Source organism: Ursus arctos, unplaced genomic scaffold (assembly GCF_023065955.2).
Source record: "Ursus arctos isolate Adak ecotype North America unplaced genomic scaffold, UrsArc2.0 scaffold_12, whole genome shotgun sequence".
Lineage (NCBI taxonomy): Eukaryota > Metazoa > Chordata > Mammalia > Carnivora > Ursidae > Ursus > Ursus arctos.
The window spans coordinates 55,663,708-55,684,811 of record NW_026622786.1 but is presented as its reverse complement, the minus strand read 5'-3'; the positions used below and the strand labels follow the sequence as shown (position 1 = coordinate 55,684,811).

The window sequence follows — 21,104 nt, the reverse complement described above, 5'->3', positions numbered from 1 at the left end:
TGCCCATCTTTTGTAATGCAGTGATGGAGAAATGAATCAGCTCATTTGTGCTTTGAAGAAGAGTGTCCTTTGCCTGTTATGATGTGCTAGTCCAAATGTCAGAACACGGACCCTGACATGCATTAAGCTCTGAGAGCTGTTCTAAATGGAGATGGAAATCATTTTTCCAAAAAGCTTCTAAATTTCATTTATTACTTATATTTGAATAATAAAGCTTCGACACCTTTTGTTCTAGGGGCTCTCATTTGTCTAATGCTTTGACATTTTGCACACTTCAGAGTTCATATGACTTCTAACAATATATTTGATTCTAATGTCTCCTGATTTACTCTTTGAAATAGCAGAGGGGAAAAATAAAACCTGGATTTTTATTAAGGACATTTTTATTTGTGAAATATTTGTTACTTTTAGTAAAGAATAACAAATTTTCATTATAGAACAAATACATAATTATATGCATGCCAGTTACTTAATTACCAGGTTATTAATGGGTAGATCAACAAAATTTGACAATCCTGAAAACAAATTCAATTTAAAATGAATGACTCGTTATAGAACTAGTGAGTAAGAAATAATTCCATTAGAATTTGTCAGAAGAAGAAGAATACATTTTTCCCCCTCTCTTTTGAAGATATAATAAGCCTGGAAGCCTTGCTTTCAACCGATGTTGATTTATATTTAAATTGGAACTTTTTAAGTTTTATGTGATAGTGGAAATTTTTCTGCTGAAAGACAGATGCCCTGTCAACTGCATCGTATGTATGAAATTAGAAATTGCCTAAATAGTACAAATTGTACAAATGCTATATTGACCTTAAAAGGTTTACATAAATATTTATAGCAACATAATGGTTTCTAATAGCTCTGATAGAGCTGTTGGCTTCAGTCTACTGTATCAAATAAAGTATGTCATCTGCGAATTCTTTCCTGCGCATGCCTACATTTTAAATTTATGTTGGGATAAATTTTGACTCTACATTTGCACTTCTTGCATGGTTGAGAGGTCCTTCCCGTGGGTTTTACTAGCACCCTTGGTAGAGTGCTCTACCGTAGCATTTACCACATCTTGTAGCAGTCACCTGTTTTATGTGCAGCCACTGTAATGTAGGGGAACGGTGATGCCTTGGTTCCCTGCCCCATGTAACAACATTTTTGTGTGCCTTCCAGAGCCAGCATTTGTCTCTTTCACTGAAGCAAACCACACAACTTCTAACTCCACCTTCCTCTACCATTCTAAATCTTTTTCTCCTCTAAACTCCTGCTGTGTATATACCTTGTATATCTTATTAGTGTACCAAGTTGTATACTGCTCGTAGCATACATTTACATCATATACTGCTCTGTACTATAAACTCTGGTATGTAACTGTTTTCCCCAGGGACACTAGCAACTTCTGGCCACAGTACTTTGGCTAGCACTAGGCTGTGCTTTTCATATGTATCAGTGGATTAATGATCTAAGAAATTTTATGTGTGGTTAAAAATGTCATATTAAGATCATAGGAACTTTTTAAAAAAAACTTTTTTACAGTATTTATTTATTTTTAAAGATTTATCCATTTGAGAGAGAAAGTTCAGGGGAGCACAAGCACCTGGAGGGGGAGGGGCAGAGAGAGAGGGAGAGCAGCAGACTCCCTGCTGAGCGGGGAGCCCCACATGGTACTGATCCCAGGACTCCGAGATCATGACCCGAGTGGAAATCAAGTCAGACACTTAACCTTCTGAGCCACCCAGGCACTCCAAGATCATAGGAACTTTTAACTGGTTATATTTTTCAACTTTTTATAGTTGACCCTTGAATAACACAGGTTTGAACTGTGTAGGTCCACTTATACATGGATTTTTATCCAATACAGTACTGTACTGGTATTTTCTGCAAATGTGTTCTCTTATGATTTTCTTAACATTTTCTTTTCTCTAGCTTTATTGTAAGAATACAGTATATAATACAGATAATATATAAGATATGTTAATTGACTAAGCTGTCAGTAGGGCTTCTGGTCAACAGTACCTTATTAGTAGTTAAATTTGGAGGGGAATCAAAAGTTTTATGTGGGTTTTCAGTTGCATGGGGTAGGGAAGTGCCCCTAATCCCCCGATTGTTCATGGGTTAACAGTATTATAAAAAAATTTTAAACATACAGAAAAATCAAAAAATAATATAACAAATACCCACAAACCCACCATTTAGAGTCAACAGTTAATGTTTTACCATATTTGTTTCATCTATTTATCTTTTTTCCTTAATCATTTAAGAGTGAGTAGTAGACATCAGGCACTTTAGTCCTACGTACTCAATCTATAGTTTCTAAAGGTAAAGATATTCTCTTGTAATAATAATATCATTATCACACCAAAGAAGATTAGTAGTAATTCCCCAATATCAAATACTTAACACCTACTTATATTTTCCCAGTTGCCCCCAATGTCTTTTGTAGCTTCTTTTCCCACTCTCTGAAAGAAAAACCTCATAAAATCAAGATGCAGTCACACATTGGACTTACTGCCTGAGTTATGTTTCTTTAATTTCTTAATCTAGAAGAATCCCCCACCCCTGCCTCTGTGGCACAGACTTATTGTAAAGGGATTTGTCCGTTTGTCCCTAGAATACTACATTCTAAATTTAATTGTCCTTGTATAATTCAGCTTATTCCTCTATACACTGTGTTCCGTGTGAGAAGTTAGCTATAAAGCCTTAGTTAGATCCAGGTTAAACATTTTTGGTAGGAATACTTTATAAGTCACGTGTGATCATTTAAAAATGACCTAAAATGGATTCCTGTTCAACCTTTCTTGTGTTGAAGAGATATGTAATGACTTGCATGCGTGAGATCAAAAGCTTTGGATATCCTATTACTTAGCTCAGTTTAGCTAAGGGAGGAGCCACTGAAACCAGGGGCATTCTCTCCAGTTCCCTTCCAATTCATAAAGTTACCCCTATGTAGAGTTATTATTATTATTTTTTTAACTCATGATCATGTCATGCCAGAACCTAGGAGAGCCCAGAGCCCTGGGATGGGCTTATTCTGCGTATCTTGCTCCTTACGCACTTTGACCACAAGAGTGTCAGACCTTAGTGTTCTTTTTCTTTTCTAAGGCTATGTGGAAAAGTATCTACTCCTGCTTTGTCAGTGACTTTATCTTGATCTTACCTTCCCAGCGCCTGGTTCCTTATCCTTTTCAATAAAGGAATCCTATATGTAAGTTACCTGAGATGTTTGTATTGAGGTTGTGAACAGGACTGGAATAAGCTCACTTAAATATGGTCTTCAGCTGCTAGTGATTCAAGTTAGCAATTCTTATTTTAGGAACTGCTGTGGAACCATTGGATACACCAGCCCACTACCTAACCGGAGCAGTGGAAACGGAAACTAATTTGGATGGTGGGAATGAGGAAACTGAAGAAAGAATGGATAATCTGAAAAATGACAACATACAAGCCTTAGAAAAATTAGGTAGGCACAAATCATTCAATTCAAAACAAAGTAATATGACTTTCTCAATTGTTAACCATTTTCTCTCTTTATAGTTAATATGAGAAATTTTAGAGGCATTTTGAAGATACAAAATAGGATATTCTTTTTTTTTTTTTTTTAAAGATTTATCTATTTGAGAGAGAGTGAGTGAGAGAGAAATTGAGTGCATGATCAGGGACAGGGGCAGAGGGTGAGGAAGAAGCAGACTCCCCGCTGAGCAGGGAGTGGACACAGGCCTTGATCCCAAGACCCTGGCAGATACTTAACTGACTGAGCCACCCAGGTGCCCCCAAAATAAGATATTCTTTTTTTTTTTTTTTTAAGATTTTATTTATTTGAGAGAGGGAGGGAAAGAGGCAGAACACAAGCAGAGGGAGCAGCAGGCAGAGGGAGAAACAGGCTCCCCACTGAGCAAGGAGCCCAACTCAGAACTCAAACCCAGGACCCCGGGATCATAACCTGAGCCGAAGGCAGATGCTTAACCCACTGAGCCACCCAGTCATCCCCAAAATAGGATATTCTTAATATCAACATTTTAACACTTGTGGCAGTTGGGGACCAAGCATGTTATTGTTTAATCTTTAATTAATTTTGCATGCATTTTTATTAGTATGTGTTAACTATTTTTTAATCTTGTCAGCATTTTTAATTAGTGCTTATGTTAACATGTATTATCATTGATATAACTATAGATATCTAGCTATCTGTATACATATAGCAGTGTTTCCTTTTGCCATAATAATTCATAACGTATACATATTTACATGGTTTATCAAATTGCCAGTTTGCTATACGTTTATACTTTAATCTTCTTTTCAGTTTATGTGCAACTTTGTCCTTTTACTTTGTACTTTGATACCTTGGCTACATAGTTGACTGTTCTGCAAGCATTTTGAATAACAGTCTCACACAATTCCCTGCATAGAGTTGCTCCAGAAAGCCTTGACAGTTGAATGAAATGGAATACTTAACACCATCCTCTTCCAGAGAAGTTTTGGCTTTGATTATCTCATCTCAGGAAAGGATTTCCTGAAGGAAGGAGTAACCCCTCATTCAAGTTAAAAAATTTCCTATAATTTGGAAATTTACCTTATTCTTTTTGACCCAAGTGGATTGTAGTTAGATCTTTGCTATTTAAATTCAAGTGAACCCAGATAGATTTTCATGGAACTATTGCATGAAAATCAAGTACATTCTGAAGTTAGAAGTATTTTCAGACACTTTAATCTGCTCTTTTTGGATCAATCTTATTTTTTTCTTCATGAGTATGTGTAATTTCAGCTTGACAGTAAGACCAAAATCATTGAACTGCTAAGAAGTTAGCTGTCTTTTTCATTATAAGGGCAGAAAAACTCCCCCTTCTTCCCTTCTAGGTTCTTTGGTCTAATAATTAAATTGATATAAAACAGATTAATGGGAGAAAAATTTGATGAGGAAACCCCATAAAAATATGAGACCCAAGAGTAAGTTGGACAGTTGAGGCTTATATGCCATTCTAACTTAAGGAATGGGGTGGAGGCCTGGGTCTTTAAAGATGAAGAGGGTAATTTGCAGCATGTTAAGAAGAGCAAATGTTTGGTAATTAAAAGTTTGCTCTGTCATGCCAATAGGTCTTTCAGATAAAAAAGTTATCTCTGGTAATAGCTCTTTCTGGTCTAGACCTCATATCTAAATTCTTCTAGGTAGTTAAAGGAGAGGTAAAAGTTTTTCCTGAGTCTGCTGGGTCTTGCAAAAAATACTCAAAATACGCCACATGCAAAAATGGCATATTTTGGGGTGGCATATTCTCCCCTTCATTGCCATTTGAATAATTGTTTCAGATAATCCTACTATTAATTTTTTTAAGTCATTTTGTGTAGCCCAGGATTTATTGGGCTGTGAAAATAGTCTTTTTCCTCTGGTACTTAGCTTTGTGCTATGCTTTAAAACTCATGACTATCTGTGCTTCCACTGTGCAAATGAAAGATGAAAGAGTTAAAAGAATTGTAGGTGAGATGTCATTATTTTATACATGTGTACGAAATGTCATTTTTATGCTTACAGTTCATCCAGAACTTTGCAAATTAGCCTACTGGATAAGAAGCTGCTGCACGAAAGAAATTTAACAAAGATGGTAGAACTCTTACCGTAATTTCTTACGGAAGTGTTGACAACAATAGATAGGCACAAAGGTGCAGAGCCCACATTGAATGATATTTTGCTTTTAATAAGATCTTCCGTTAGTTATCCCCAACATGTCAGTTGATATAGTTATTTCATGGATATTGTTTTGTACGTCCAGTGAGTTAAGCTCTTTAGTGTTTATTAGTCTTAGTCTCTGAATTCTTAGGTTAGCCTGTTTTACTTGATGATTTGCATTATGTAATTAAGCATTATATGCATCCAAGATGAGCTGTCCGTGCTGAAGACTGAAAGAGCTGATATTGCAAGTTATGTTTGATTTTAGACAGATGGTTATGTCAGCTGGAGTAAGTGTTCTGTGACTTGTTTAATCTTGTGACAAAATTGAGAGAGTTTTTCTTTAACTTAGAGGAAAAAAGGTGAAGGTTTGTTTATTTTCTGCTACTGCTTTGGATATAAGTTGAAATTGTATTTTTAGTACTTTAACTTTTGCCTATGAGTCATTCTTCAGACTACGAACTGTGTCCTGAGCTTCTGGCCAAGATCACATGGGGGCCAGGCAGGGCACTTTAAATCTGTCTTAGTTCGTCAATATTATCTGACCTATGCAAAAGCAATATTATACTCAAGAGTCACAAGGGTATAACCAAGTAACCACATGAGACCAAAGTACACAGAGTTTCTAGGACGTTAAATCTCATGCATCTCCCTGGTTGAATTAAACCAGACATGGTTTTATATCTGCCCAAATGAGAAGTCTGACTGGATTGTGTTGATATGCCCAGCTGATGGTAAAGATGTCTCGGTAAGTTTTTTACTTTTCCTGTGGGTGTTGGAAGGTATTACTTTGAAGTGATTAACATTTAAATTAAATCCTTGTTTGTCTTAACATAGTGTAAAGCAAAGCCAGATGTATTTTACTTGTAAACTGCAGGATGTTTACATATAAAGTGTATATATTTCAAATTTCATTTCTAACTCATCAGTTCCTCTTCCCTGTAAAATAAAATTGAATAAAATATAAAATTTTTCCTTAAAAACAAAAACCCCTCTATAATTTGGTCATAAGTGGCCTTACATTCTACGTTAGTCTTGTAAGTCACCTCTGACTTACTTTACCTGGTGGACCCATGTTCGTACATTTTCCTTTTTATTCATTTCCCTTTTACTTACTGGAACTGTGCTATTATTGAGGAATTTAGTAGTTAAGTTTGGCTCACAGTAGCTTCAACTTTTTCTTTCCCCTCTAAAATCCAGAAAATGTTCCAGACTCTCCAGAAAATGAGCTGAAATCTAGATGGGAAAACCTGTTGGGCCCGGATTATGAAGTAATGGTATGTTAAAATATTGTAATAAAAAAAAATTCATGTCTCATTGCATGTCAAGCTCCTAACATTGCAGTTTAAAGAAATGGGAGAGCCCAAGATTAGCCAGCTTGCCTTTATTTTTCTCCTGCCTTTCTTCTCTAGTGGATTGATTGATTTTTTTCCTCCTCTTTTAACATTTTAAGCTATAAGAGCAATTAAGGACTGCACACAAGTTTCAGTTATAATTAGCAGACACTCGGTTCATGTTGAAAACATTTAAGTCAACAGTAGGCAGAAGAATCTTAGAAAACTTGCTTTAAATTTATAACCTCTATCAGCTGCTTAAAATTGCTGGCATTTTTATGATTGCTTTTATGATCTGTTTGTTTTATTGTTCACTGAAAGGGCTGTGGATATTAGTCCTATGTTTCACGAAGAATCTTACAGTTTTATGAGAAAAATGAAAGAATGATTATCAAATGTATTAGGGAGAACAGGAAGTAATTTAGGTTAGGTATAAGTTTATAGCACCAGTGGTCCATTAGACTTCCTTTCACCTGTTATTAGATTCATTGAGTAAGGGATTGATTACATTTCCCCGTATGAATCCACGTGAAAGCAGAAAGCTGTGCTTAGAAAAGCTTCTATAGTGTTCACTAAATGCGTTAGTAATAAAATATTCTATTTCTATTGTCATTCATGTTTTCTTACATATGTTTATCATTAGTACTTGTTGGCTGGTTGGAGATTTTTTTTTCCTCTTATTGGTTCAGCACATACAGTCACTATCTATTGTCAGAAAACTTCCAATGTTGTTGAGTTAAAACACGCCATACTCTATTCTTGCTAATTTCATACTCGCATTTGGTCCTCATGAAGTGCTGCTGCTTTACTTCATAGCTTTCAAATGCTGTTTTGTCATTAGGCTATCTATCACCTTAGCAAATAACTTTTTCTACTATTCTTAGTGGTTTGGTATTCAATTTGGTGTCCCAGTATTTATAAATGGGACACTTTCGTGATGGGCTCTTTTTGGTTAAAATTGTATTCTCCTTATAACTACCCCTCCAAATTTCATTTATCACACAGTGAGGGCATAACATAATGGCGAGAAAAAGGGGACAGAATTTGAGGTTGGGAATTTAAAGTGACAACTTATTCATTAAGGATTCTTGCTATTTTGAGGGATGAGGATCAGAAAGGAGAAACCAAGCAAGATAAATAAATGCATGCATGCACTCATGTACTCCGATGTTTCTGATTTCATTTTTCTTCTAGAATCTGCTTATGTGAAGTACAGTACTTTTAGAAGCTTAGTTGGATCATTGTGTAACTCATCCCCTCCCTCCAGATGCACCGTACTTTATTAACAACTTACACATGCAAATCATCAGTATTTTGCTTGGTAGGAATTCACTTCTGGGGATCTCTACCACTGAGGCTTAGGACAATAGTTTTAGGCCAGGATTAAGAGCTTTAAGTATTCCATGAGCTTCTCACCAGGCCAGGTCTTTCTGTTCGTGTCCTTGCCAGCTATTTCTCCTAGGGAAATGGTGGGGTTTGCTGTGGAAAGTCAGATGCTTCAATTTTTCCAAACTCATCTCACTCTACTGACCTCGCAAACTTTGTTTTAAGGCCTGAATTTAAAAGCAAAACTGATTATACTCTTGGCTTTGTTATAGGAATAAAATTTTTATGGACTCCTTATAACAGAGGATTATATTAAAATTTTAGGGGTCATGGATTTTTAAAAACAGTGTATGTGTTTTGCACATCCCCTTCTGGTTCAACTGAGTAATTTAGGGGAAAAGATTGCTGAAGAAAACAGTAACAACAAGAAAAATATTCTCTGAAATTTTGCGTTATGTATTATACTTCTGGATGTCAGAAATAACGGAAAAAGATGAGAATGCAGATCAGGTGGTATTATCAATATATAGGGTTTACAAGTTTTTTTCAGAAAACCTAAGAAGAAATAATGTTATGCTTTTACAAATACTGGAGTTTTTTTTTTTTTTTCTTGTAAATTTAGGTTGCTACTTTGGATACACAGATTGCAGATGATGCTGAGTTACAGAAATATTCAAAGGTAAGCATTATTTTTTAAAAATGTTATCGTTTTCTGTTGTTTGAAGAACTTTAAGTTCGGGGTGCCTGGGTGGCTCAGTCAGTTAAGTGGCTGCCTTTGGCTCGGGTCATGATCCCAGAGTGCTGGGATCAAGCCCCACATCGGGCTCCTTGCTCAGCGGGGAGCCTGCTTCTCCCCTGCCTGCCGTTCGCCCTGCTTATGCTTGCTCTCTCCACCCCCTGCCCCATGTCAAATAGATAAATTTTTTTAAAAACTTAAAAAAAAAAAAGGTTTAAGTTCTCATTGAAGAAACTAAGTTTGTGCTGTGACTAGAAGTTTCCAGAATTTAGTCTTAGATGTTTTCTGGAAATGTGGTGGGCTCTTACTGTTATGAAGGGTGTTGGTTAGATATGCCTGGGAAGAACATGGGGTCCCTGTGCCACTTTCAGAAGCCAAAAGCCCGGTTTGATTGCTTCGCCCACCTTACGGGTAGTACACAGAGTAGCATCGTCCAGAGCCAATTAGCCTTTCAGACATTATCAGCAGGACTTTTAAAATGTTTCCTAAAAATCAAGACCACAAACATAGACTTCACAAAATCTTTCGGGTCCGGATGTCTAAAGGCAGAAAAGTGCATTATAGGCAGTATTTTTTCTTGAACTTAAACAATTTTGTAGCGAGAGCTTTATTTCTAATGGCAAAATGCCAGGAGGTGATGATAACAGTTTTCCCCAACACTTTTAGTTTTTTCTCACTACAAATTAACTTTATAGTTTCTATTTTCGATGATCAGAAAGCAGGGCATTTGGTACTTAGAGAAGACTTCTTGGTGGCTTTCTCAACAAATGATGAGAAAGGAAAGGTATTCTTGTTAAAATAGTTTCACAATTTATATTGTAATCCCAAACGGGTATATGAACTAAGCCGGGCTTAAACTCTGCTGTCACATGCACTATTCAAGAGGAGTTCTCTGTATCCCATGTGGGTTTTTTAAGAAGCTATCTCTTTAGATAGTTCTGCCATTTCTTTCTTTGAGTATTTGTGCTGAATGTTTCTCCTCCATAATTTTATATTATATGGGCTGTCATTTTATAGGTTTGAATTTTCAAGGCTGAGACTGCAGAGAGTATTTCTTTCCTCCTGTGCTAACCTGCATTTTGAGTCACTACCTTGCGTACCTATGGGGCCAACTGACCAAGCTTTTCTCCGATGGGCAATATAAAATCATCGTGGCACAATTTATAGTTAATTTTAAATTATTTACAAAATCATCATTAGAATAGTCACTAATTATTAATTCCATCTAACTATGCTGGGAGGGGTTTAATTTAAGAAGATAGTAAGAAATAGAAATACTTCACCAAACTTCAATTGTTATTAACCACTGCAGTACAGTTTACTAATTACATGGACTTTGGGGTCAAACTGCCTGAGTTCAAATTCTGGCTTATGCATTCAGTAGCTTGCAAAATTATCTAAACTCTGTGTCGGTTTTGTTGTCTGTTAAAGGGAGATATTAATAGGATACTACCTACCTCATTGGTTTTATAGGGATTAAATATGCTGTGCCTAGAAGAGTCGCAAGTACATACTAATATGTGTTACTATTTTTATCATTCATAAAAATCAATGATGCTGTCCCCTAAGACCGTTCTTTAATAAACACTAAACTCTTGGATACTTCTTTCAGTTTACTAAGTTTCCTGTGCCTAATCTGCTGCTAAAGCCCATCGATTGAGTCCTTGATTTTAGTTTTTGTTACAGTTTTCTATTCTAGAATTTCTGTTTTATTCCTTTTTAGATTATATTCTTTGGTGGAATTTATAATTTAAAAAAATCTGCATTTGCCATAGTTTCTTCTATTTCTTGAACATATTACTCACAGTTTATAAGGACTTGAAATGGTTAATTTCAGCATCTGGATGAACTTTGTATGTGTTTCTATTGTTTGATATTTTCTTTTGTTATTTGGTTGTCTCTTTCCTCATGTCATAATGTAATTGACTACCTGACATTATGTAGGACAACTACAGAGGCTTTGGGTGATGTTATCTTTGTCCACGGACTCATTCTTGTTTCTGATGAGATTGTGTGTGTGAGTGTGTGTGTTGGGGGTGGAGGGGTGAGGGTGGGTGATTATCTCTGAGATGAGATGGAGGTACCATTCTGGTAAGTTTCAGACCTTTCTGGTTTGCCTTTGCTCCTAAGACCTAGCCTTTCAAGTATTCCATGAGTCAGGAATGTATACTGGTTCCCTCTTCTTAGTGGGACCTGAACTCCAGTTCTATCTCCTCAGTACTTTGGGGCTGCTGAAATCGTTGTTTTTCAGAGTTTTCCCGATTAGCTTTTAGCCTCCTTGCCCATATAGCTTTAGGACTCAAGAGACCTCCTTGGGGAAAACATACCTTAGCTCAGACTCAGCTCATCATGCAGCTCAGCTTTAGTTGTCTGTCCTCCCACGTTCAAAGCCATTAAGACCCTGTATCATCGTACTCTATGATAAGTAAAAAAAGATAATAACCACATTTTGTGTGCACATCTTAAAGAATGGCATTGTCTTTTTTTCAGACAGATGTTCTGTCTCACCTTCATTTCCTAGTTCCTTGTCACCAGTCTTACTGATTTTTTTTCTTTCCTGATCAGCTTCTGTGCCATATATATCTATATCTGTTTCAGTATATATCTGCACACACACATATACACACACACACACGCACATGTGTGTACTCAGCAAATTTGATATAAACACATGAAAAGGCTTTGAATCGAACAGACTTTCAGAACTTACTCATAGAAACTCACCAATGCATTCAGCTGTACATTCATTCATTCATTATTCAGTTTTCAAATACTTATTAATACCCTACTTTGTGTCAGACCCTCTACTGGGTGCTGGGGTTTCAGAAGAGAACAGAGGAAAAAAAATTGCTGCCTTGTAGAACTCATATTTTCATAAAGGGAGATAAAAAATAGGATACATTGTATTGGTGATATGTGTCATGGAGAGTTTAAGGCAGGGAAGAAAAATAAGGAATTCAGGACAGAGGGTGGGTTTGCAATTTTAGATAGGTTGACCAGGGAAGGCCTCATTAAAAAGGTGACATCTGAGGAAGCATTTTAGGAGGTGAAATAAGCAGCCTAATTTTTCTTCTACAGAATATGAACAATAATACTTATGTTGGAAGATTAAGTATAAATATGTATAATATATGCCTTAATTAATATAGCTCAGTGCTAATACATAAGAATTGTTCAATAAATGGTAATTTTGTTTCCCAGTTGTGTGCTTCATTTTTAGTCTCTAAACTTTTAAAGTCTCCTTTAAAAAAAACTATTTTTTTTTTCAAATTTTTATTTAAATTCTAGCTAGTTAACATATAGTGTAATATTGGTCTCAGGCCATAGAATTTAGTGATTCATCTCTTATAACAGCCAGTGCTCATTGTAAGTGCCCTCCCTAATACCCATCACCTAGCTAGCCCGCCCCCCCACTCCCCTTCCTCCATCAACCCTCAGTTTGTTCTCTATCTTATGGTTTGCTTCCCTCTCTCCCCCCCCTTACTATATGTTCATCTGTTTTGTTTCTTAAATTCCACATATGAGTGAAATCATATGGTTTGTCTTTTTCTGACTTATTTTGCCTAGCATAAGCTCCTTCCACATCATTGCAAATGGCAAGATTTCATTCTTTTCGATAATTGAGTAATATTCCATTGTATATATATATATCATCTCTTCTTTATCCATTCATCAGTCAATGGATATTTGGGCTTTTTCCTGCTTTGGCTATTGTTGATAATGCTGCTACAAACATCAGGGTGCACGTGCCCCTTCAAATCAGTATTTTTGTATCCTTTGGGTAAACTCCTAGTACTGCGCTTGCTGGATCATAGGGTAGTTCTATTTTTCACTTTTTGAGGAACCTTCATATTGTTCTCCAGGGTGACTGCACCAGTTTGCATTCCCACCAACAGTGTAAGAGGGTTCCCCTTTCTCTGCCAACACCTCTTGTTTCCTGTGTTGTTGATTTTAGCCATTCTGACCGGTGTGAGGTGGTATCTCCTCATGGTTTTGATTTGTACTTTCCTGATGACAAATGATATTGAGCGTCTTTTCATGTGTCTTTTAGCCATCTGGATGTTTTCTTTGGCAAAATGTCTAATTTATGTCTTATGCCCATTTCTTAACTGGATTATTTGAGTTTTGGGTGTTGGGTTTGATAAGTTCTTTAGAGATTTTGGGTACTAGTCCTTTATTAGATATGTCATTTGCAAATACCTTCTCCCATTCCATACACTGCCTTTTAGTTTTGTTGTTTCCTTCGCTGTGCAGAAGATTTTTATCTTGCTGAAGTCTCAGTAGTTCATTTTTACTTTTGTTTCTCTTGCCTCTGGCAGTGTGTCTAGTAAGAAGTTGCTACAGTCTCAAAGAGGTTGCTGCCTGTGTTCACTAGGATTTTGATGGTTTCTTGTCTCACATTTAGGTCTTTCATCCATTTTGAATTTATTTTGTGCATTTTGAATTTATTTTTTTGAAACAAAATGGTCGTTTCATTCTTCTGCATGTTGCTGTCCAGTTTTTCCAATACCATTTGTTGAAGAGACTTTTTTCCATTATATATACTTTCCTGCTTTGTTGAAGATTAGGGGACCATATAGTTGTATGCCCATTTCTGGGTTTTCTGTTGTGTTCCATTGATCTGTGTGTCTGTTTTTGTGCCAGTACCATACTGTCCTGATGACTATAGCTTTAAAAAAAAAAAAAAAAGATTTTAAAACATTTGATTATTTAATTTAAGAAATTTTGTTGTGCCAAGGTATTTATTTCTTTAAAATTTTTTGCCCTGGAAGAGTCATCCATAATTGTACTATTCTCTTTTCGTATTTAGATGCTACCTGTATGTGTTTACATATTTGTAGTTAGCAGGCCCATCCTTTTATGTAATGTATGTGTGAGAGAGAAGGGATGTGTACTTTTCCCATATAACATTATCATACATATTTACTTTTTTAAAAAATCATTTCTTAATTATAAATGTCCACAGATTATTTCTTTTTATTGATGAGTTATGGTTTTTAAAAATCCTCTTGTATGGGGCGCCTGGGTGGCTCAGTCATTAAGCATTTGCCTTTGGCTCAGGGTGTGATCCCAGTGTTCTGGGATCGAGCCCCGCATCAGGCTCCTCTGCTGGGAGCCTGCTTCTTCCTCTCCCACTTCCCCTGCTTGTGTTCCCTCTCTCGCTGGCTGTCTCTCTGTCAAATAAATAAAATCTTTAAAAAAAAAATCCTCTTGTGATTGGGAGTTTAGTTCTTAACTTAGGAGCTTTTCATTCCCAGCGCCCCCCCACCCCTCCGCAGTATGTAAATGAGCCTCTATCCCTGCAGAACCTCACAGAGGAGGATGCCAGAGTTTGCACAGGTGCAATGACTCACCTCAAATTATACAGCTAGATGGTCGCAGGGGCAGGCTGCAGTTTAGAGCACATTCATTTATCTCTGAAGTATTTACCGAGTTCCTGCTCTGTGCCAGACACTGCTCCCAACGGTGGGCAGCATAATGGAAAAGGTCTTTGCTCTCATAGAGCCTGGACTCTGGGCTTGGGTTAGGGCATGATAGTAAGCAAGTGAAAAATAGCTTGATAAAATAGTTGTAGATTGTTAGGAATGATGCAAAGGATTAAACAGGATGGTGACAGTGTAACTGGGGAGGAGGGAGCATTCTGGGGATAGAGCCAGAGAAAGCCTTTCTGAGCTCAGGCTTGAAGGATAAGGACGTGGGGAGCTGGGAAACTGGTGAGTGGCAGGTATAAAAACTCTGTGGGAAGACAGGGCCAGCTTGTGGGGAGAATGGAAGCTGTTTGTTTCAGTGTTAGGGTCAGACTAAGTGAAGACTGGAATGTTAAATGTGGCTGGTGAGGAAGACCCGGTGCTGCAGGGCTTCCAGATCCACGGTGGTAAGCCTGGGCTTCGGTTGCAATGCCAGCTAACACCAGTGGACGGTTCGGTGCAGTGTCAAGATCTGAGGTCAAGGCTGTAGGTTTTTCTTCTGTCTCGTCAGGTTTCTGATTAGGAAAGCCACGTTTCTTTCTTTCTTTTTTTTTTTTATAACTTTTATTTTGTTGTATTAGTCACCATACAGTACATCCCCAGTTTTTGATGCAATGTTCCATGATTCATTATTTGCATATAACACCCAGTGCACCATGCAATATGTGCCCTCCTTACTACCCATCACCGGCCTATCCCACCCCCCCCCCCCGCCCCGAAGCCCTCAGTTTCCCAGAGTCCACAGTCTCTCATGGTTCATTCCCCCTTCTGTTTACCCCCCCTTCATTCTTCCCTTCCTTCTACCAATCTTCCTATTTCTTATGTTCCATAAATGAGTAAAACCATATAATTGTCTTTCTCTGCTTGATTTATTTCACTTAGCATAATCTCCTCCAGTCCTGTCCACATTGCTGCAAATGTTGGGTAACCGTTCTTTCTGATGGCTGGCTAATATTCCATTGTATATATGGACCACAACTTCTTAATCCAGTCATCTGTTGAAGGGCATCTCGGCTTATTCCACAATTTAGCTATTGTGGACAATGCTGCTATGAACATTGAGGAAAGCCATGTTTCATGGCCAGAGCTGGTGTTCCTAAGGGTCTAGCTGTCTTCAGATGGTCACTCCAGTTTACTACCCCATTGCCACTGCTCTGGAAGGGGTGACGATTCAAGAAGCACCTTCATAAATTACTGGCCAGTGCTCATAGATAAGGTTTTCTTGTGAGGTGGATGAAGTTGTGGGAAAGAGGGAGGTGAAAGCAGTTTGCAGTGGTTTGAGCATTAGCTGCCCTGCTTCTAGGAAGCCGTTAATCATGACACGAGAACCGTTTTCCCGCATCTGGGGAGACTTGCACTTTTAGGGATGGCTTTCTTGGCAACTGTTTACTATTAAGATAATCACAGCACTGTGAGGAAGAAGCATTAAGCTCGTTCCAGTGACCTTTCGGCTGGCCATCAATTGTGATTCGGACTGAGCGTTAGGAAGATCCCCGGTGTGGGAAACAAAAAGAACACGTCCTGTTCTCTGGTTTTGACAAGACAGGCTGACAAATTTCACTTTATTTCCTCCCTGAATTAGATTCTCTGAACCAGAGGACGTTCAAACATGCGTTTCCCCCTCACTCAATGTGAGCAAATCTAATTTTTAAGGCAGTGGGATGTACCGGACCCTCCCAGGAGTTGCAGTGGGTGTTACCACTCGATTACCAAGATGGGTTCTTTGCTTCAAATACAGTTTCTTCTTTATTTGTCACAGTGACCCTGTTGGTCAGCCGGTGTTTTCTTCTTTCCAATTATGATATGTGGGAACCGAGCGTCAGGCAGGCAAAGTGTCTTACCCAGGCTCATATGCAGCTAGGAAGTGTCAAAATTAGGAAACAAATCAGGCATTATCTGGCTTCTGCACCTGTGCCATTTTTTTTAATAAATAATATATGGACAAGACCAAAAATTAAAAAGTTACAGAAGTACGTCCTGCAAAAAATAAGTATCTCTCCCATCCCAGTCCCCTTGTTCTCCTCCCCAGAGGCAGCTACTGTTAATGGATTCTTAGGTGTGTGAATTTACACTTTGTTGGTCTCTTTTTGAGTGGGGAGCACAAGGCACAGAATGAAGTAACTATAGTAACTGAGGTGCTTAGCTGGGGTAGGTGGCCTCTCGGAAGCAGGAGCTTTTTAAAAATACATGTGTCTTTGGGGCACCTGGGTGGCTCAGTTGGTTAAGCAGCTGCCTTGCGCTTGAGTCATGATCCCAGGGGTTCTGGGATGGAGCCCTGCATTGGGCTTTCCTGCTCAGCAGGGAGTCTGCTTCTCCCTCTCACTCTGACCCTCCTCCCTGCCTGTGCTCTCTCTTGCTCACTCTCTAATGAGAAAATACACATGTCCTATTTTGTCCCTCCTGACCAGTATTCTAATTCTGTAGTTTGTGGTGAAGTCCCTAAAGGAAATTGTGATTCTTTCCTTGCCTCACTCCCCTGAGAACTCTACTGTTCAGGTATTGCTAACAGGCCTTATATTTGCTCGAGGAAGGAGGTGGTACTTCTTTAAGAAGGGTGAAGGAGGGTTATTGGGAGGATGGCGTTTGTAGTCTACCCTGAAGAGTGGGTTCGGGGAAATAGTTGGATATTCCAGGTGGAAGAACCACCAAGAACAAAGGTAGTACAAGAGCATGTGTGCAAAGTGTTAGATCAGGTGTCAAAAGCTCAAATATCATGTGGGCCAGGCAGGTAACACCAAGGATATTTAAAATGATAACGCTAAACAAAACAAAATGATAAATGCGAATTGACTCTTGACGTTGGTGTTAGGCCACTAAAAAGAACCTTCACTGTATTTCTGTATAAAGGAGTACACTGTGTGTATTTTTTGAATATTCAGAATTAAAAATTTAGATGGGCGAGAAGCTTAGGCTGTGTTTCGCTGTTGGAAAGTTGTAGCTTCATTCTTGGAAAGTTTGTTTTTTACTTATGGTAAAATTAGTCATTCTTTCCCTCTAACTGTTTAACATAAATGGCATTTAACATCTTAAGTGTGTGTGTGTGTGTGTGTGTGTGTGTGTGTGTGTGTTACAAGAACCAATCATGGGGTTCTTTCTGTCCTATTTTGAGTTCAGCTTTTTGGAAGCAGCCTCCCCCATCCTATTGACATATCTGTTCCTCTCCAGAAGGGCTTTTTCCCCCGAAGCAACACCATTTATATTCTCACTTGAGCATTCTGATATCTTGGTTTAGGGCCCTAAAAGTAGAGCTTTTAGCAAAATGAATGAATTGCGGTTTGCTTCATGACCGGTCTCTCCACTCTCAGGTTGAAGGGCTCTAGCTTGCTTGGTCTCATTTGGTCTTCATCATTTTAGCACTGACAGTATATCACACAATGGTCATAGTTTCCCTCGGATATATTTCCTTGGATCTTTTACTTGTCACATCGGGATCAGGAAAACCCTGCCGCTCATTAACTTTGTCAGTTTAAATAGGACCCCTTGAATTGAATAAGCATCAATAAAGCATAACATGGGATGTGTGTGAAGGCATCCATCATCTGTCTGCTGCACCCACTTCTGTCATTTTAGCACTTTCTGCTCTCTAAGAACTCAGAATACTGAAGGGGTGGACAACTGAGAGAGACAGATGAAACGGTTGATTTGTTGAGTTGCTAAATGCAGCTGGGACAGGTAATTAAACAGTCCTGCTCCCGCAGAGAAGCCTGCAGCAATGTAACATGAAGTCTCAAAACCCAGCTGTACTCAGATTTAGATTCAGAACTAATATTAGGTAGGCCTCTTTCAGATTGACAGATTTTGTAAACATCATTTCTGGTTTATTTGTTCAGCGTGACTGAAGATGGAGCATGTGTGTTTTGTTCATGGTTTAAGTTTCTAGGAAGCATGTGCTGTTTATAGGTATCTGGGAGAATGGCCTACACGGGTAGAGCCCTGTATCTGGAAGGCAAGGGATTCCATGGGTGACCGTCTGCTGCTCCTCTGTGCTCCCGCCTATTCCTGACTTCAGCTGTTGCATGGATGTGGTGGGTTAGGGGGACAGCTACATGAATAGGTCAGGATTAGAAGGGGGGCTGAATGAGGAGATTAGATCAGTTCCCTCCTTAATCCTTTTATTTTTTTTATGGGGGCATATTTTTATGTAAGTAGCACTAGTCTGTGTATAGGGCAATGTCTTTGTTTTAATTTGGGTACTTCTATCCAGAAGTTGCTATCCCCATCTACTCAGTTGCTCGAACAGAAATCTAGCAATTACCTTTTTCATTGACCTTCCACAGGCAGCCCCTTGCAGGCTCTTTGTAGGGCTGATGTGTTCTTACCCTTCAGTTCTTACCACAAATGTCCCCATCTCTGGGAAACCTACCCTGACCAACTTTCCAAAATGACCTCTACCAGTCATGTGTGGTATCTTGACCCTGATTAGTTCTTTCGTAGCATTTATCACGATTAGTAATTATTTGGTTTACACTTGTTTGTTGGTGAATTGTTTTTTGTTGTTGTTGTTAAAGATTGATTAATTTGAGAGAGAGGGAGATTGAGAGAGCTGAGCAGGGGGAGGGGCAGAGGGAGAGAATCTCAAGCAGACTCCCCTTGGAGCACAGAGCCTGACTCGGGGCTTAATCTCATGACCCTGAGATCATGACCTGAGCCGAATCAAGAGTCGGACACTTAACCAACTGAGCCCCCCAGGTGCCTCTGTTGGCAAATTGTTTTGTTAACTTGTTTGTATCTGCTTGCCCTCTTGCTTATTTATTGTCTGTCTTTCACACTGATATTAATGCTGTCCGGGGTCAGGACTGTTTCTTTCATTCACCTTACGATTCCAGCTCATAACTCAGATCCTTGCACATCGTTTATATCCTATAAATACATGATGGATATCAAGTGCAGACTAGATTGTAGATCGGTGGTATGCTAGTAAATGTCTAGCTCTCAAAACAGCAAAAGAAATCAAACAAAAAGCAGCCCAAATTTGTAGTATTTACCAGTACCTGTGGTGTAAGTAGTCCCACCATGGCAGATTTCAGGCTACCTGAATGACCTCACTGAACACTGAGCTGGGAAATGATTCACAATAGCACTTCATCGTTTCAGATTTCTCTGTGGGAACAGAGCTATTTAATTACTTTGCCCAGGTTCATTTAGCGACTCAACAAATCATCCATTCATCTGCCTTTCAGTTCACCCCTTCAGTAGCATATAGAGTATTTAGGTAGTTTTTAGACAGTATTTCCACTGTACATAGTAGTCCCTTAAAGAAGGTAGATAAAGTGTAAGCAAAAATAATTAGGAAGTGATGGATTTTGAATACTTACTACATTTATTTTTAATATCATTTATTTAACTATAGTTGTATAGAATTTAATTTTTAGTGATGGCTGCATTTAACAGCTGACTTGCAAAATTCCTGAAAATTGAGCAATCTGTTCTTGCAAGCAGCCTTCATACCACTGGAGATGACGTATGGTGGACGTACTGACCACTCTGCCCCAGTGTTTGCCTTATAAACAAAGGAAGGGAGAGAGCTGGCAGACATGGGTGATTAGTTCTTATTATAGAAACATTTCTCTGAGAGTTTTTATTTAACCTTTCACTACTAAGGAAAAGACTTAAAAAAAAAAAAAAACCACCACACTGATAATAAGGAAACTGATGTCGTCTTCTGGTTTGATATGCATGATTAGGTTCAGTGTCTAGGCAAGAGGATGAGGGGACCACAGCGAGAAATAAAGAAATCACACAATCACACAGAGGGAACAAGAGCGAAAACAATGCTAACCTCCTATTTAGATCCTTGTAGATCCTGAAGTGCTTGGTGGTCAAGAGCACGTAATTTTCCGAAAACTAGTCCAGGGCCAGAAGTCCCTCGTGCCTGTTTTAAGTAATGACATCTTGGTGTGCTGGACTGCCTGCCACTTCGTGTGTGTGTGTGTGTGTGTGTACAGTGGGAAGGACGTGAGCCCCAGATGGTGTCTGAAGCAAGACCTGTAGAACTCTGGGGATTCGGAGCAGATGACGAAGGGGAGGTGACAGGCTCAGAGAAAAGGGGTCACAGGGAGTAGGAAATATGAAGAAAAGAACCATGTTGTGGGTGCATTGCCACGCTGTGTAGGGTTTTCGCCTTATCAAATATATAGTTAGAGGGGGGCCTGGTATTTTTAGATAAATGGACTATTGATATAGGAAATATAAATCATAATTATTAAGTACCATTTACCACATTAAAGTTTATACAGCCACAATGAGAAATCATGAGCTCCATCTTCAAAAGTCAAGGGAATAGAGCTTGGTGAGTGCATTTGACCTTTAGAGCCAACGCCACCAACTCCCGTCTGTTTACTTCGACAGGGGCTAGAGTTTCTTAACCCTTGACTCATATTTGAGCCCATACGAATCCTTCTAAGCCAACAGCATCAGTCCTAGGATGGAATAATAATTGCCTTCCTTATTGCATAGCCATCCTCCCCCAACTGGAAGTTTTTCTACTTAAGTTGGTGACATGGAAAAGGAGTTCCTGAGTGAGGCATCAGTTTTCACAGATTAGTTCAAAAAAATATTTAATGAGTCTGTGTTTAGTGCCTGGTACT

At 38.6% G+C, this 21,104-nt stretch overlaps 1 protein-coding gene across 4 annotated transcripts in view; it reads left to right on the top strand.

Annotated features, from left to right (window-relative positions):
• PATJ (PATJ crumbs cell polarity complex component) overlaps nucleotides 1-21,104 on the top strand; it is a 336,460-nt gene that overhangs the window by 40,106 nt on the left and 275,250 nt on the right. For all 4 annotated transcript variants that reach the window (XM_048220189.2, XM_026497951.4, XM_026497952.4 and 1 more), the window contains exons 12-14: nucleotides 3,308-3,454; nucleotides 6,854-6,930; nucleotides 8,936-8,992. In XM_048220189.2, the coding sequence (XP_048076146.1) occupies nucleotides 3,308-3,454; nucleotides 6,854-6,930; nucleotides 8,936-8,992 (281 nt within the window). The remainder of the gene's footprint in view (nucleotides 1-3,307; nucleotides 3,455-6,853; nucleotides 6,931-8,935; nucleotides 8,993-21,104) is intronic.